The sequence below is a fragment of the Plectropomus leopardus genome, chromosome 3 (assembly GCF_026936395.1).
Source record: "Plectropomus leopardus strain MGB_pleo_1.0 chromosome 3, ASM2693639v1, whole genome shotgun sequence".
NCBI lineage: Eukaryota > Metazoa > Chordata > Actinopteri > Perciformes > Serranidae > Plectropomus > Plectropomus leopardus.
The window spans coordinates 20,166,084-20,178,790 of NC_142178.1; the positions used below are offsets into that span (position 1 = coordinate 20,166,084).

The window sequence follows — 12,707 nt, forward strand, 5'->3', positions numbered from 1 at the left end:
AGCCGTAATGATCTCTCAGATCCATCTTTGATTTAAATACAAGTTTTAATTTTTGGCAGGATGCTGTAAGGCCCCTTTGCTTTAAAATGCATGATCTGTGATCTGCATGTCAACAAAAGTGTCAAAATACAAGACTGGAACCCCCTAATCTTCACCAGTCGTTCAGAATAAGGGCCTAGAAATAGCTACAATCTCACAAAGCTGTCTAATGTTGAAAACACAGCCTCTAATTTTAATTGTGATCTTTTCAGAAAAAAATAAGACCTCTTCGCAGCTCAACACTTCAGTGTCAAACAAATTACAGATTGTGCCTTTAAGATGATCACACATCTAAAATGTGAAGAAAGTGTATACTTTAGGTGTGCGTCCCTGTAACAGGAGGGAAAAATTAACGCTGGCAAACTCAAGCTTGATTCAGCTACTCCTTTTGGCCTATATTTCAGAGTACCTCTGGCCAAAAGGAGAACTTACAATAACTATTTTTTTTGCTCCACCACAATATACTTTATACAAGGCAAAATAGTCACTACTTTTTTCATCTAGCTTTGCACAGGTGTTTTTGTTGGATCTGTGGAACTGTTGAGTCTTGTGGGTGTGAATGCTTTTTTTTTTTCTTTTTACAATAGTTTAAGATCTTTAATATAAAAACATTAAAATGGAAATGGCATATGGCAAGCAGGACTATAAAATTCCTTGCTTTAAAAGTAAAAGTGTTTTTAAACAAACAGATTTACTGCCTTTGTCAGTCACATTATGTTTAGGGTGTAATAATTCTGGATACAAATGCATCAAATACTACATAAAACAGACCAGTCAGAACACAGAATTAAGAGTTTATTTAATAAATACAGGTTGACAGCTTGATGCAAAAAGTTCAAAAACCAAAAAAACATTTTGTTCAGTAAACATTGTAGTTTTTTCATTTAGGGTTTGTTCCATCAGCTCGAGGGCGTCATTCGTCTGGCCCGCGACGACATTTGAATTTAAGGCACCTGAAAAAGACAAATGCGGATCAGATGACAGCAATCTGTGTGGCAGACGAACAGAATAAAAAAATATGATCATTGCAGCCTCAGATAAAAGTTAGAATCAGGAGCTGAGAGCTCTCATACGAGGTGTCAGAAAAGAAAAAAATTTGGTATGTCATCATTGGCTGTGCTGAACAGAAGCAACATCTACACACTGACTTACCATTACTAGATCACCAGTCCTTCATCAGCAGGATCATGAAGAGCTACTCGCCCCTGTGTTGAGTCTTAAATCAACCTGTAAAAGAGCAGCTCTGTTTTAATTCACATGACGATGTTAGAATCACGTGCACATATATCTGTACTGTACGAGCCTCAGAAAATAAAGCTAGAATCAGGAGCTGGAGTTCAGCTCTCATAGTAGGTGTCAGAAAAGTTATTTGATTTTGTAATCATAGGCTACATGTGATTCAAACGCCAACATATTGTAGAGACTCACCAGCTCCTCAAACCCAGCGAGGTCAATAAGAGTATCGATCTGAGGAGCATCTCACACACTGCGGCCTCAGACAGCCGGTTCTCACGTTTTCCGTCTTTTCATTCGTTACCTGTAACAATTTTAGAGAAAAAATAGTTTAAGTGGTGCTTTTGAGGTGAAGATTACACTAACATCCTAATAATTTAGCCTCAGAATAAATTTAGAATCAGGAGCTGGAGTTCAGCTCTCATAGTAGGTGTCAGAAAAGTTATTTGATTTCATCATCACAGGCTAAAAATGATTAAAACGGCAACACATTTAAGACTCACCAGCTCTCAAACCCAGCGTGGAGTCTTCAGGCTGCTCAGACACAGCAGCATCCCTCAGCCTGCCTTTCTCACCTGCACTGAAGGAAAAAAAGGCCATGGTGAAAAAAATGACACACACAATGCTATATAAAATCTAGCCTCAGATGAGTTAAAATTAGAAGCTGCCATTTGTCTCTCATAAGATGTGTAGGAAAAGTTTGTGTGGCTGTGAAACATGTTTTGTAAAGCTGAGTTTTGTCAGATCTATTTTCAGTTTTTGATGTATCATAATAGTGAAAACCATGAGGAAGTGTTACATATTTAGGCATATTGTTTATCAAATTACTTTATTTATTCAGATCACGGTTTATGATGCAGATGAACTCACATTTGCTCTGATCCAGTGATGGCACTCCTCAAGGCAAATTCATTTTCAGTTTTTCCATTTCAACCTTTATGAAGGTCATCCGGGCCTCAACTCCTACATGCCTCCATGTGAGATACTGGAAAGAGAGGGAAAGCAAGGCTCATGAATACATCCCTGCAGCACCAATTATAAGGTTATGTAGCTACTTCACTATTTAATTACCACACAATTACTTTAATATTAGACACATGCTTCTGTTACCAAACACACATGCTCAAACTTATAATAGAAGGAATTGAAAGTTGGAATTAGATTCTACTGCTATCCAGACATAACATTTTATGGTAAAAAAAATAAATAAATAAATTAAAATGTGGGGGTGAGACATCAATATGGTGCAGCTCGATGCACAATAAAAGTTAGATTCCTTGTTTTAAAAAGAAGACAGTTTATAGTTTTAGATGGTCGAAACACCACGTGGTAGCACTGGGCCATGCAGGAAATCCAGATGTTGCTTTTCAGAAAAACGTAATCAAGTTAGCATTCAACATCAAACTCATATTTGCAACAAATTACTCACTTGTTCCACAAACTTTTTCCGCTCGGGACGGGTCTTTGCGGTCGTGGCTTGAAGTTTGGAGAAAACACTGAAATGGGGTTAGAGGTTTCTCGTCTCCTGCCATGCTGCATGTGGAGAACTGATCAGGACTGACGCGCCAGAGCAAATGAGCATTTAAGGCTTCCGTCCAAGAGAAAACGGAAGTACCGCCCCTTTTCTGGGCTGGCTAACGGCTAGCTAGTTTCATTCGTTGGACTTTATGAGAAATATTATGGGAATTTCTAGTCTTATTTATTTTATTTTTTTTGCTTATCTACCCATCTTTAATGCAATGAACGCTATTATGTCGAGCAACCTGTAATTTAAACAGAGATAAAACACCGATGATTTTGACTGTATTGACCAACAACATCTCCCATGAGTCTTAGAAGCAGAAGTTACGTCAAAGCTTCATGGGAGTTGTAGTTTTTTGCTTCCGGGAAAATTTCTTAAATACATCTGTGGCAAAAACGCTTGAGCCAACTTTAACCCTGGGTTGCTTGACCCACCAGTATGAAGTGTCAGATAAACCTTTTTATTTTTGTTGAATTTCAGAGATTTGGAATTTATTTGTCTTATTTGACGGTCTTTCTGTTAACAGAGTTCATGTTCTGACTGATAGTGATGTTTGCATTTACAAAGACTAAATACATTCATCATAAACTATACAGAGTCTGTTGTAGAGTATTTTAATTATTTTGAGGAAGGAGGGAAAAGAAGGACTAAGGATTAAACAGCAGAATTTGTGGTCTGTAATCTTAAATGGGATGTGAGGATTCTTAAAATAACGTATACAGATGTGAAGCCCTGACCATAGGCTGTCTGACTGATCTGCACTAAGAGCTGTTATGATGTTTTTTTTGTATTTATATGATGTAGTTTGAGGGTGACAGATGCACTCAGTGGATTTATATACAGCAGCAAAAACGATATACTGCTGATATACATTAGAATTCATGTAAATGAGGGATGAACCATGATCAGAAATCACAAATCGCCTGTGCAATATTTAAAAAGTTTACATTGTCCATCAATACAATAATTCGAGACTGTAAACAGACTGATAAACCATATGATAAGATCTGAATGAAGAGGAATCCAATCTAAGAGGATATGGGTGCTGCTGAAAAAGTCAGAAATCTGTCCGACTTGATCGCAGCTTTTTGTCACCGCCTCCTGCTGGACAAAGGTGACAAAGGTGAAGAAATTAACAGTTAACAAATGATTTCTAGCTAGCGTTAGATATATGCCAGGAAATGTTACGTAATGTAATGTAAGGGCAAAGAAACTTTAGGTTATCTGACTGCACTTTCTTTCAGAAATTTGCATATCCATAAAAAATGACTGAATTAATGTCAGATAAATCTATTGTAGTAGAAAGTACAATATTCACCACTGAAATGTAATGAACTACAAGTATAAAGTAATCCAATGGAACTGCCCAAGTAAAGCTACCTCAAATTATAACTAACTAGCTAAATTACCCAAGTAAATGTCAACTGGTAGGCCTATCAATAATTTCTGAGGCATATTATACGATGAGTAACTCCTTTTATATGTGGTACATTCAACTCTCGGAGTTGTGATAAGTCTTTCAGCTTCAACTGAACAAATTATTTAAGTAGTTATACAAATATATGTTTTGCGACAAGTTGATGTTTTAACTACATTTGCATTGATTTAAAAGGAGGTCTGGACATTCAGGCTGAATATTTAAACATTTGATGTGTGTGAGTGCGGCCTATGTAGCTACTATATGAATCAGTGCAATCTGATATGCTAAAGTCCTTTTTGTAAAAAAAAAAAAATCTGACAGAAACTACAAAAATCTGACAGAAACTACAAAAATCTGACGGAAACTACAAAAATCTGACAAAACTACACGCTGCTGTGATTGGTTGACTCTGCTATGAGCGTTTGATGACGTGCACCTCCCTCCGGACGATCCATTGTAGCGTCACCCCTCCGGCTGCGGGCGCCTGCTCTCGTGCGCTGTCCAGGCGAGGGGCAGCACAGCTCGAGGGAACCTAATATGTCAAATGCGCAACGACACAATCAAATAAAGTTTACTTCCGTGTGGGTTATGGTCTAAGAAAGGGTGCGTTTACTGTAACCATTGACTCATTTAACGTTCGCTGTTTAGGCTAACCAAAATCAAACACACCTGCGACGTTGCTACGTGCGTCCGTCAGAGCTTTGACTAGACGGATTTTACATTCAATGGACTCTTTACTGTTTTTGACAATAAACCGGGATGTTACCGCATTAAGCTGAACATTTTGGAAAACTTTAAGGAGCGCTGTGGCACAAAAAGACGAGTGGACTGTTTTATTGACGTTATGCCTGAACGAGCAGTTTGACGAAGAGCAGACTAAATGGGAGACTTCGCGCGGACGCAGCTCACACAGTGACTCATACAGGTGAGTGCAACAACTCCAGATGATATATCTACAACCGCCACAGGCAATATTGTACACCGTCCCTTATTTAGCTTTTCTTTAATGCATTTTCTCTCTCTCGCTGCAGTGCAAATGAAGGACTTCGCGTGGACAATGCTCACAGAGTGACTCCTACAGGTGAGTGCAGCAGCTCGAGACTACAGGCAACGTTGTGTAGCCTACAGTCCCTGCGTTTGCTCCTCTTTGATGCAGTGTGTTTGTGTCGCTGCAGTGCAGTTTAAACAACCAGGAGAAGATGTCTGAACAAGCTGTAGACTATATATTTACACAATTGTAGTGGCTTATATCATGAGCAAAGTGTGCATATTTCACTGCTACACTTAATCTTTATTGGCTTTGAGAAAAAAATCGTCACAGTGTAATTCTTTTGTTTTTAGTGCTCCTGGCTCAGTTGAGAAAAAAGTGAATATACTGTGTTGCGTGTTATAGTTTTTTCATTTTGGATGGTGGTAGGCTATACTATGGTAATTTAGCTAACCTATGACCTTTTTGCATTTACCCAGCTGCAATAAGCAAAGCCTTCACTATCAGAGTGTAATCAGTGCTCGATTACGCGATTATATTATTTTATTCAGAAGTTAAGCGTTAACAGCTGGAAAACCAAACACGATACCTCCACATGGTTATGAGTAGCAGGCTGCTACTAGCAGCAGCAGTGTTTCTGGGCCGCCATAGTCTACTTTTTCCCACCATAGTCTCAATGGAGCTGGACTGTTAATTAAGAGTCATGTTAAAACACTGTTGGGTTATAGAGTAGTCGCGGCAGAGACGTGCAGCAGAGCGTCAGTGAAATTTTTAATGGTTCACAGTAGAGGTTCTGAAGTTTGTTGAAAATGGAGCCTTTAATTCTTGTATAAAGCTGAATAGTTTAATGAACAACAATGCATCATATGTTTATTACAGTGCAACATACCATGGTCAAATCAAACTTAGATAATAACATTGGATAATTTAATGTTATATTTTTGAAAATTTCCCCGGTTTTCATTTCTGAAATCTGGTCACCTTATACTTAAGTACAATACTTAAGTAAATGTGGCCTTAACTACATTATACCACTGTTAAACAATAAACATTTAACTGTTTAAGACTGCTATTATTACACATTAAAAAAATTTAAAGTATTCCATTTCCATGTAATACTAATACTAATTACTGCAAACTGCCAACATTTTTTCACATCAGAAATATTCATTAAATAATCATAAGTAGTTCATCTGTGTGTGTTTTATTCAATTATTTTAAAATCACAAAGACAAGATATGCATTCTTTCATTAGAAAAAAATATCCCAGCTTTAGTGGTTGAGCATATTTACAGTACAAACTGTGTCAATGAACTATGAGAGCAAAAAAAAAACAAACAAAAAAAAGAAAACAAAAAACACGTTCATTAATTGTAATCAAGGTAAAATGTTTAGTTAATTGTGATATTTATTTGAGGTCATATAGCCCAGCCCTAGTCAGAAACTATCTTTGGGAAAAGTTTATCTGGCGTGTACTTTGATTTTTTAGTTTGGCCTATGTCCCATTCACTGAGGGGCGGGCTTTATGATCTATATTAAGGCCAGACACCAAGAGGCGATCCAGATTGAGAAGCTCTTAAACTTGGAGCTGAAAGTAGACCAGCTGGGTAAAAACCAGGAGCCCTGACCACCAGGCCATCTGGGATAACAGGACAACTGAGATCTGATTTGACTAGCAGCTCGACAACAAACTGATTCAACACTCAGAAGTTACAAGTACAACGAAACTCAGAATTACCTAAAGAGCCTCTAGAACAGACTTGAAAAACACCACAACAGCTTAAGTGTGCAGGGAAGTTTGTTTCTCTGCAGGATGATGAAGGGAAGCTTTTTACATCTAAGGTCTCATCTTCTTTCTCCTTCTGCTTTGTAGAGTTCATTGATGCCCGAGACAATCCAGTGGTTAAGGACACCGACCACCAACATAGAGAGGTAGCTTCAATGCAGGCTCAAACCCTGCCTGAGGTGTGTCACACGGGACTGCTTGTGATGAGTGAATGTGGGAGTCAAATTTCAAGCGTTGCATCGGTTTCACGTCAATTTTACGAATTTCAACTTGCGAATTTCCCAATTTCAACTTGCGAATTTCCCAATTTCAACTTGTGAATTTCCCAATTTCAACTTGCGAATTTCTACCTGCAAATTTCTGAATTTCAACTTGTGAATTTCTGAATTTCAACTTGCGAATTTCTGAATTTCAACTTTTGAATTTCCCAATTTCAACTTGCGAACATCCCAATTTCAACGTGCGAACATCCCAATTTCAACGTGCGAATTTCCCAATTTCAACGTGTGAATTTCCTAATTCCCACTGTGGACCACAGAGGAAGGAATAGAGAGAATGTGAGTATATGTGAGCCCAGGGGTTGAGCCAGCTTAATGAGCTAGCTCGATGGGTAAGTGTTTTTTACTTTAAAGATAAACTTGTAAAATGGTCCAAATAACATTAGAGGCAACATTTAACCTGTTCATTAAAGGACCTAAAGTTTTAGTTCAGATAAAGATTTGAGTGAATCAAGGGCTTGCTGTATTAAAATGGGGTTCTGATTGGCTCATATCTACAGTTTTGTTCTCATAGAGCCTCATTGGATTAGTAGATTGTGCTGTACAATTTCAAGCTCTAAAAGCTGAGGTTCTCTCTTGTAGGTGCCTTCAAAATTTGACATAATTTGGAGATTGTCTGAAAAGTCAGATCACTGAATCCTTATTTTAGTATCACTTACCTGTTCACAATTTTCCTTTTAATTTTTTTATTTAGTTATTTATATATTTTTCTCATTCCTGTGTTAAATTTTTTTTTTTAAAGTAGCAAATATAGAATAAGAAGTAAAATAAAAAAGTATACTGCATATAATACAAGCTCTAATAATATGGCACCCTCTTGGAGAATAACATATTTTCCAAAGTCAGATAGTGTTATAAGGTCTTTGATCATAGCTTTAAGCCTGGAGTACATTTTTTTCAAGTATTTACATGAGCTGTTTTTATCACTAGCAATGCGATCGGTCCACTGGTGGCTCTCTGGTTTCTGTATGAGAGCGGCTCTGTAATGTCCAACGCACCCATTTGGTTGCTTCTTTACAGCAGAGTGGATATCTGCGCTGGACTCTGGACGAAGACTGATGCAGACCATGGGCAAAGACCTTACACCTATTACACCCTCAAGGTATGCCCCACATTTACAACAACTAAAATTTGGATATATCTGATAGTCAAAGCCCACTAACATGTTTTATTCCAATTCAGTGGATTTGGCATTGAGCTAGCTTCTTGAGCACTCACAGTCTTTGCAGCATCCAGTGTTGGTCTTCGTGCCAGCACAACCCACTGCAAGGTAACAAAACTGTGAAACTTCAATCTAAATACATAAATACGATAATCAAAAGAAGAACCCAATAGCCACATCTGACATTTACATCCACCCACAGTCCCCATCTCTGGGCTGATGATCAGTGCAGCCATCATGGCTCTCTGTACATATGTTGTTCTGTGAGCCACAGCCACTTTGTCACTTCAAACGACAGACTGCTGCCAGCAGTTTTTGTTTGACTGACTGATTTGTATATCATTCAGTGTCATTTCAAGGTCAAGTCAATGATATTACCTCACAGGAATATGTCCATGAATGATGTAGGATCTAATAACACTTTTCAAATATCCGGTGATCTTGTGTATCTGTATGTATATTTGTATAAAAGTGATGTATATTCAAAATCAAATAATTCAGTTGTGACTGAAACAGTACAAATAACAGTTATATTCTATGTTTTCGCATTTGGATGCAATAAAAAAGGGTTAAGTTTCAGTGTGTTAAACTCACTCTTAAACATTTTCCACTAAATATTTTGTGTTTGTGTGTGAGTGGGACTGATTAGTTATTTAAACAAACGAACATAAATAAATAAATAAATACATAATAAATAAATAAATAAATAAATACATAGGTTTTGGGTCATACCCTCTTCCCCCCATGTTTTCATGCAGAGCATTTAAAAAAAAAATACCGTTCTCATTTTTTTTCAGTTGATATATCTACTCTTTACACTTGTGTAAAAACTGGTATAGGCTTGATATTTTTTAAATTACCCTGAACGGTCAGTAATAGTTAATCGTGAACCTGATTCTACAAGTTCCATACTACAATACAAAAACTGAAATCTTTTTCTAACAATAAATGCAGCTACCTCTGTTAATGTAGTACATTAAAATATCCACTAGGTGGTAATGTTGCTGGAGCAGCCACCACAGTTAATGATTACTTTTACTTCTATCAAATACTTTCTGGCAGGGACAGATTTACCACCAGAGTAGAAAGGAGCTCTAATAATCACTGCAGTATATCAACCATGTTTTCTTATCCAAGGTAAATTATGTAAACTAATACTCACATAGGCCTATAAACTTTAGGCTGCTCGAAACAAATTCATGTGAGAGCAGGGTTTATGCTGTTGTTACAGTCCGCTTCTTCTGTGCTGGTGCTTTCAGGACGCTCCTCACAACACACATATCACACAGGAAGCGGCCAATGCCTTTTTTCATCTGTGCTCCTCATTTTAATTCCTAATAAATCATAGAAAATTGTATTTTTTTGGACTGATTGTTTACAAATACAGCACATACTGACACAGGTTCAAGGGAACAAGGGGCAAGATTCAGGAATAAGGGGGTAACAACTGGAAACTGGTAACTGTGGAAACTTGAGATGAATTAATACTATAGGTATTTTTTAACGACACCTTTTATTACTACTATATTGTTAATACGTGTGATTATAACTGAGCAACAAGCTGCAGATTTAAAGGAAGATGTAATGAGTTCTTTTTATTATTACTTTTAAAAATGATCATACTTCTCAACATTGGTGGGTACAGATGATAACAAAATGAGAATCTGCAAATGACAGTTTATAAATAACTGTGAGGTACATTGATGTTTTTACTTGTGAACAAACAGGCAACACACTATTGTACTAAAGCCTACATGTTATTTTGTAAAGTAGTACACCGGTGTACATGTTTATGTGGATTCACACAGAGTGATAGAGTACAGGAAGTCAAAGATGATGGATTTTATATCCCATCACAGTCGAACTGTCTAACAGTAAAGGACACAAATAATGCAGTCACTGAAAAACATTGTCTTTAAAAATAAATATATAAATAAAGCCACAAGCAGCTATACGCAGGTTCAAGCCCTTTCTCTGCCAAGAGGAGGACACAGCTCAATTGGCCTAGCAGTTACTTTTGGGCTTCATAAGGCTCAGCAAAATCATTCCAGCGGGTTCGGGTCTGTGTAAGAAGGAGTGAGACAAACACACGCTTGTCCCAACATTACAATTTCTTAGCAAACAATGCCTAAAAGAACCACACTTTGAGAGTCAGGTTTAATTTATACATTTATTCTGATCACAGCTGTACAGGAATGCATCGTCACAGCAGAAACACAACCTAAACCCAACCATGGCACAACAGCCGTCACAACACATCCAGAACTCAACCATAAATGTACAGGCTCAATCAGCTCACCTCAATTCAATGTCTATAATTATCATCATCATTATTATTATTATTATTATTATTATTATTCACATAGAACCATCTGTCTCTCAAATATATCTTTGTTTTCAAAGAGCATAAAAATACAAGTGGACTCTTCGTTGGGATGTACACTGGTGGTTGATCCACTGTCTGGCCTACATGGGGGGAGGGGAGGGACACTGAAAACTGGGGAGCCGAGGAGGAGCAGAGCCAATTTATTACAGCTTACTGATTGATTTTAGGGGATTGTATAGGACTCACAACTCAACCTAGAAGCTACTTTTGACATCACAGACACACAAGGAGCGGAGGGGTTGTAAGGAAGCAGAAAACCATTAAACACGTTTGAGCGGAAAACAAAGAAAAGAGACAAAAATGAACATGTGAGAGAGCACTACCAAGGCACAGAGAGATGCAGAGTTAACAAAACGGACACAGAGGGAGATATAAAGGGGGGAGACAAGATGGAAGTGGGGCAGATTAGAGGCAGTTTCACTAACCAACACTAGAGGGAGCTCTAACAGCTCAAATACCCAGGTATATTATAAACTCTATGTATGTATACTGGATGTACTATATAAAGCATTGAAATATAGGATTATCTTTTAAAAACACTGTTCACTGCAGCAGGACAAGGGGATACACCGCATGAGTGTGCTTGTATATATGTGTCTTTGCATGTAAATGTGTGTGTGTGTGTAGATTCATCTCCAAGCAGAACTCCATAGACGGAGTGAAACACCAACAAAGCAGAACACCAGCGAGCTTAAAACCATTGTATGTGTGTGTGTGTGTTTGTGTGTGTATGTGCGAGTGTCTCAAAAAGTCATGGACACACATCTATATCGTCGCTCTGATTCATTAGAATAACTACTGTACGAGTGGGAGGACATTGACATGAGCATCAGCAGGGACTACACACACTCGTAACGACAACAACGGCAACGATAACAACAACAGCAACAACAACGACATGAAGAGAGACAACACACAAGTCAGGAAGTCCGGCTAAACCACAATCCTCCACTCATACCGAAGAGAAATAGAGGCTACGATTCATCTGGAAAAATGCATCCGTTTGACATCGCAGGAGCGGGACAGACTCAGAAAGCGGCCTGTCTTTCCGTGTGCTTTTAAAAACGCTCTCTGGTATCTCATCTGTATGCATCTTGTCTATCTATCTATCTGCCTGTCTGTCAGTCAGTTTATGTGCTTTTTTTTTTGCAAGCAATATGCTTATCTGTCTGCCTCCCTATCTGACTGAGTTAGCGTCTCTGTCAGAGTCTGTAGAGATAAAAGGACGAGGAAAATGATTGTGCTTCTGGGTCCACACAGCCATCTGAGGCTAGGCGTCGGCGGCGACTCGCTGGGCTGCAGAGGTCAGAGGTTGTGTGGGAGCGGCCTCCTCACAACGGGAGGCGGACTAGAGCTACTGCGCCAGACGAAGAGGACTCCCTCCTCGGTATTACTGTACAAGGCTACATGAGAAGCGCTCACGCAGGAGGGACATACGCTCAAACACACGCGCGCACACACACTCTCAGAGCGCCAGCATTGAGCCTTGGGAGAGTTTTCTTGAAACACCTACACATGATGGGAGGAGAGGGGAAAGGGCTTGATGGAGATGAGACGCGGGCAGGAGATCAGTCGAGCATTGCATCCAGTTGGTCTGCCAAGTCGTCAAACATGCTGCCGATGTCGTCCAAGATGGAGACTGTGGACTTCTTGCTGGAAAGAGAGCTGGGATTTGGACAGCAAAAAAGGAAGAGTTTAGCTGATAATGAGGCAGAGGCACAGTGCTGTCACACCAGTAGATTAACCCTTTGAAACCTGAGCAAATAAGCTTGTTTTCATTCAAAAACATGGAGAAGGGCAATGAGAAACTTAACAAGAAATCACCCAAAATTAGAAATAATTGCAAAAAAGTTACAAGAAAATTACCTGGAAAATACTCCAAAATATAAAGAA

General features: G+C 38.5%; 1 protein-coding gene, 1 long non-coding RNA gene and 3 other non-coding genes across 9 annotated transcripts in view; all 5 read right to left on the reverse strand.

Moving 5' to 3' along the window:
• Positions 1 to 821: 821 nt before the first annotated feature.
• LOC121942688 (uncharacterized) lies at positions 822 to 2,856 on the reverse strand. 2 transcript variants are annotated; one of them, XR_006105818.2, is made up of 6 exons: positions 2,702 to 2,856; positions 2,143 to 2,257; positions 1,776 to 1,847; positions 1,468 to 1,576; positions 1,192 to 1,266; positions 822 to 992 (listed from the first exon to the last, which is right to left on the reverse strand). It is a non-coding gene; the product is annotated as an uncharacterized LOC121942688 (long non-coding RNA). The 2 variants fall into 2 exon arrangements; XR_006105817.2 differs by having other exon boundaries at positions 1,776 to 1,852.
• Positions 1,068 to 1,155, reverse strand: LOC121942706 (small nucleolar RNA SNORD60). Its single transcript, XR_006105821.1, has one exon. It is a non-coding gene; the product is annotated as a small nucleolar RNA SNORD60 (small nucleolar RNA).
• LOC121942707 (small nucleolar RNA SNORD60) lies at positions 1,339 to 1,429 on the reverse strand. The gene has a single exon (XR_006105822.1). It is a non-coding gene; the product is annotated as a small nucleolar RNA SNORD60 (small nucleolar RNA).
• Positions 1,651 to 1,739, reverse strand: LOC121942705 (small nucleolar RNA SNORD60). Its single transcript, XR_006105820.1, has one exon. It is a non-coding gene; the product is annotated as a small nucleolar RNA SNORD60 (small nucleolar RNA).
• A 7,723-nt stretch (positions 2,857 to 10,579) lies between the features above and the next one.
• The window catches only part of LOC121941635 (caskin-1-like), a 45,921-nt gene continuing 43,793 nt past the window's right edge, over positions 10,580 to 12,707 (reverse strand). For all 4 annotated transcript variants that reach the window (XM_088075841.1, XM_088075842.1, XM_088075840.1 and 1 more), the window contains one exon: positions 10,580 to 12,479. In XM_088075841.1, the coding sequence (XP_087931967.1) occupies positions 12,383 to 12,479 (97 nt within the window). In that variant the 3' untranslated portion in view covers positions 10,580 to 12,382. The remainder of the gene's footprint in view (positions 12,480 to 12,707) is intronic.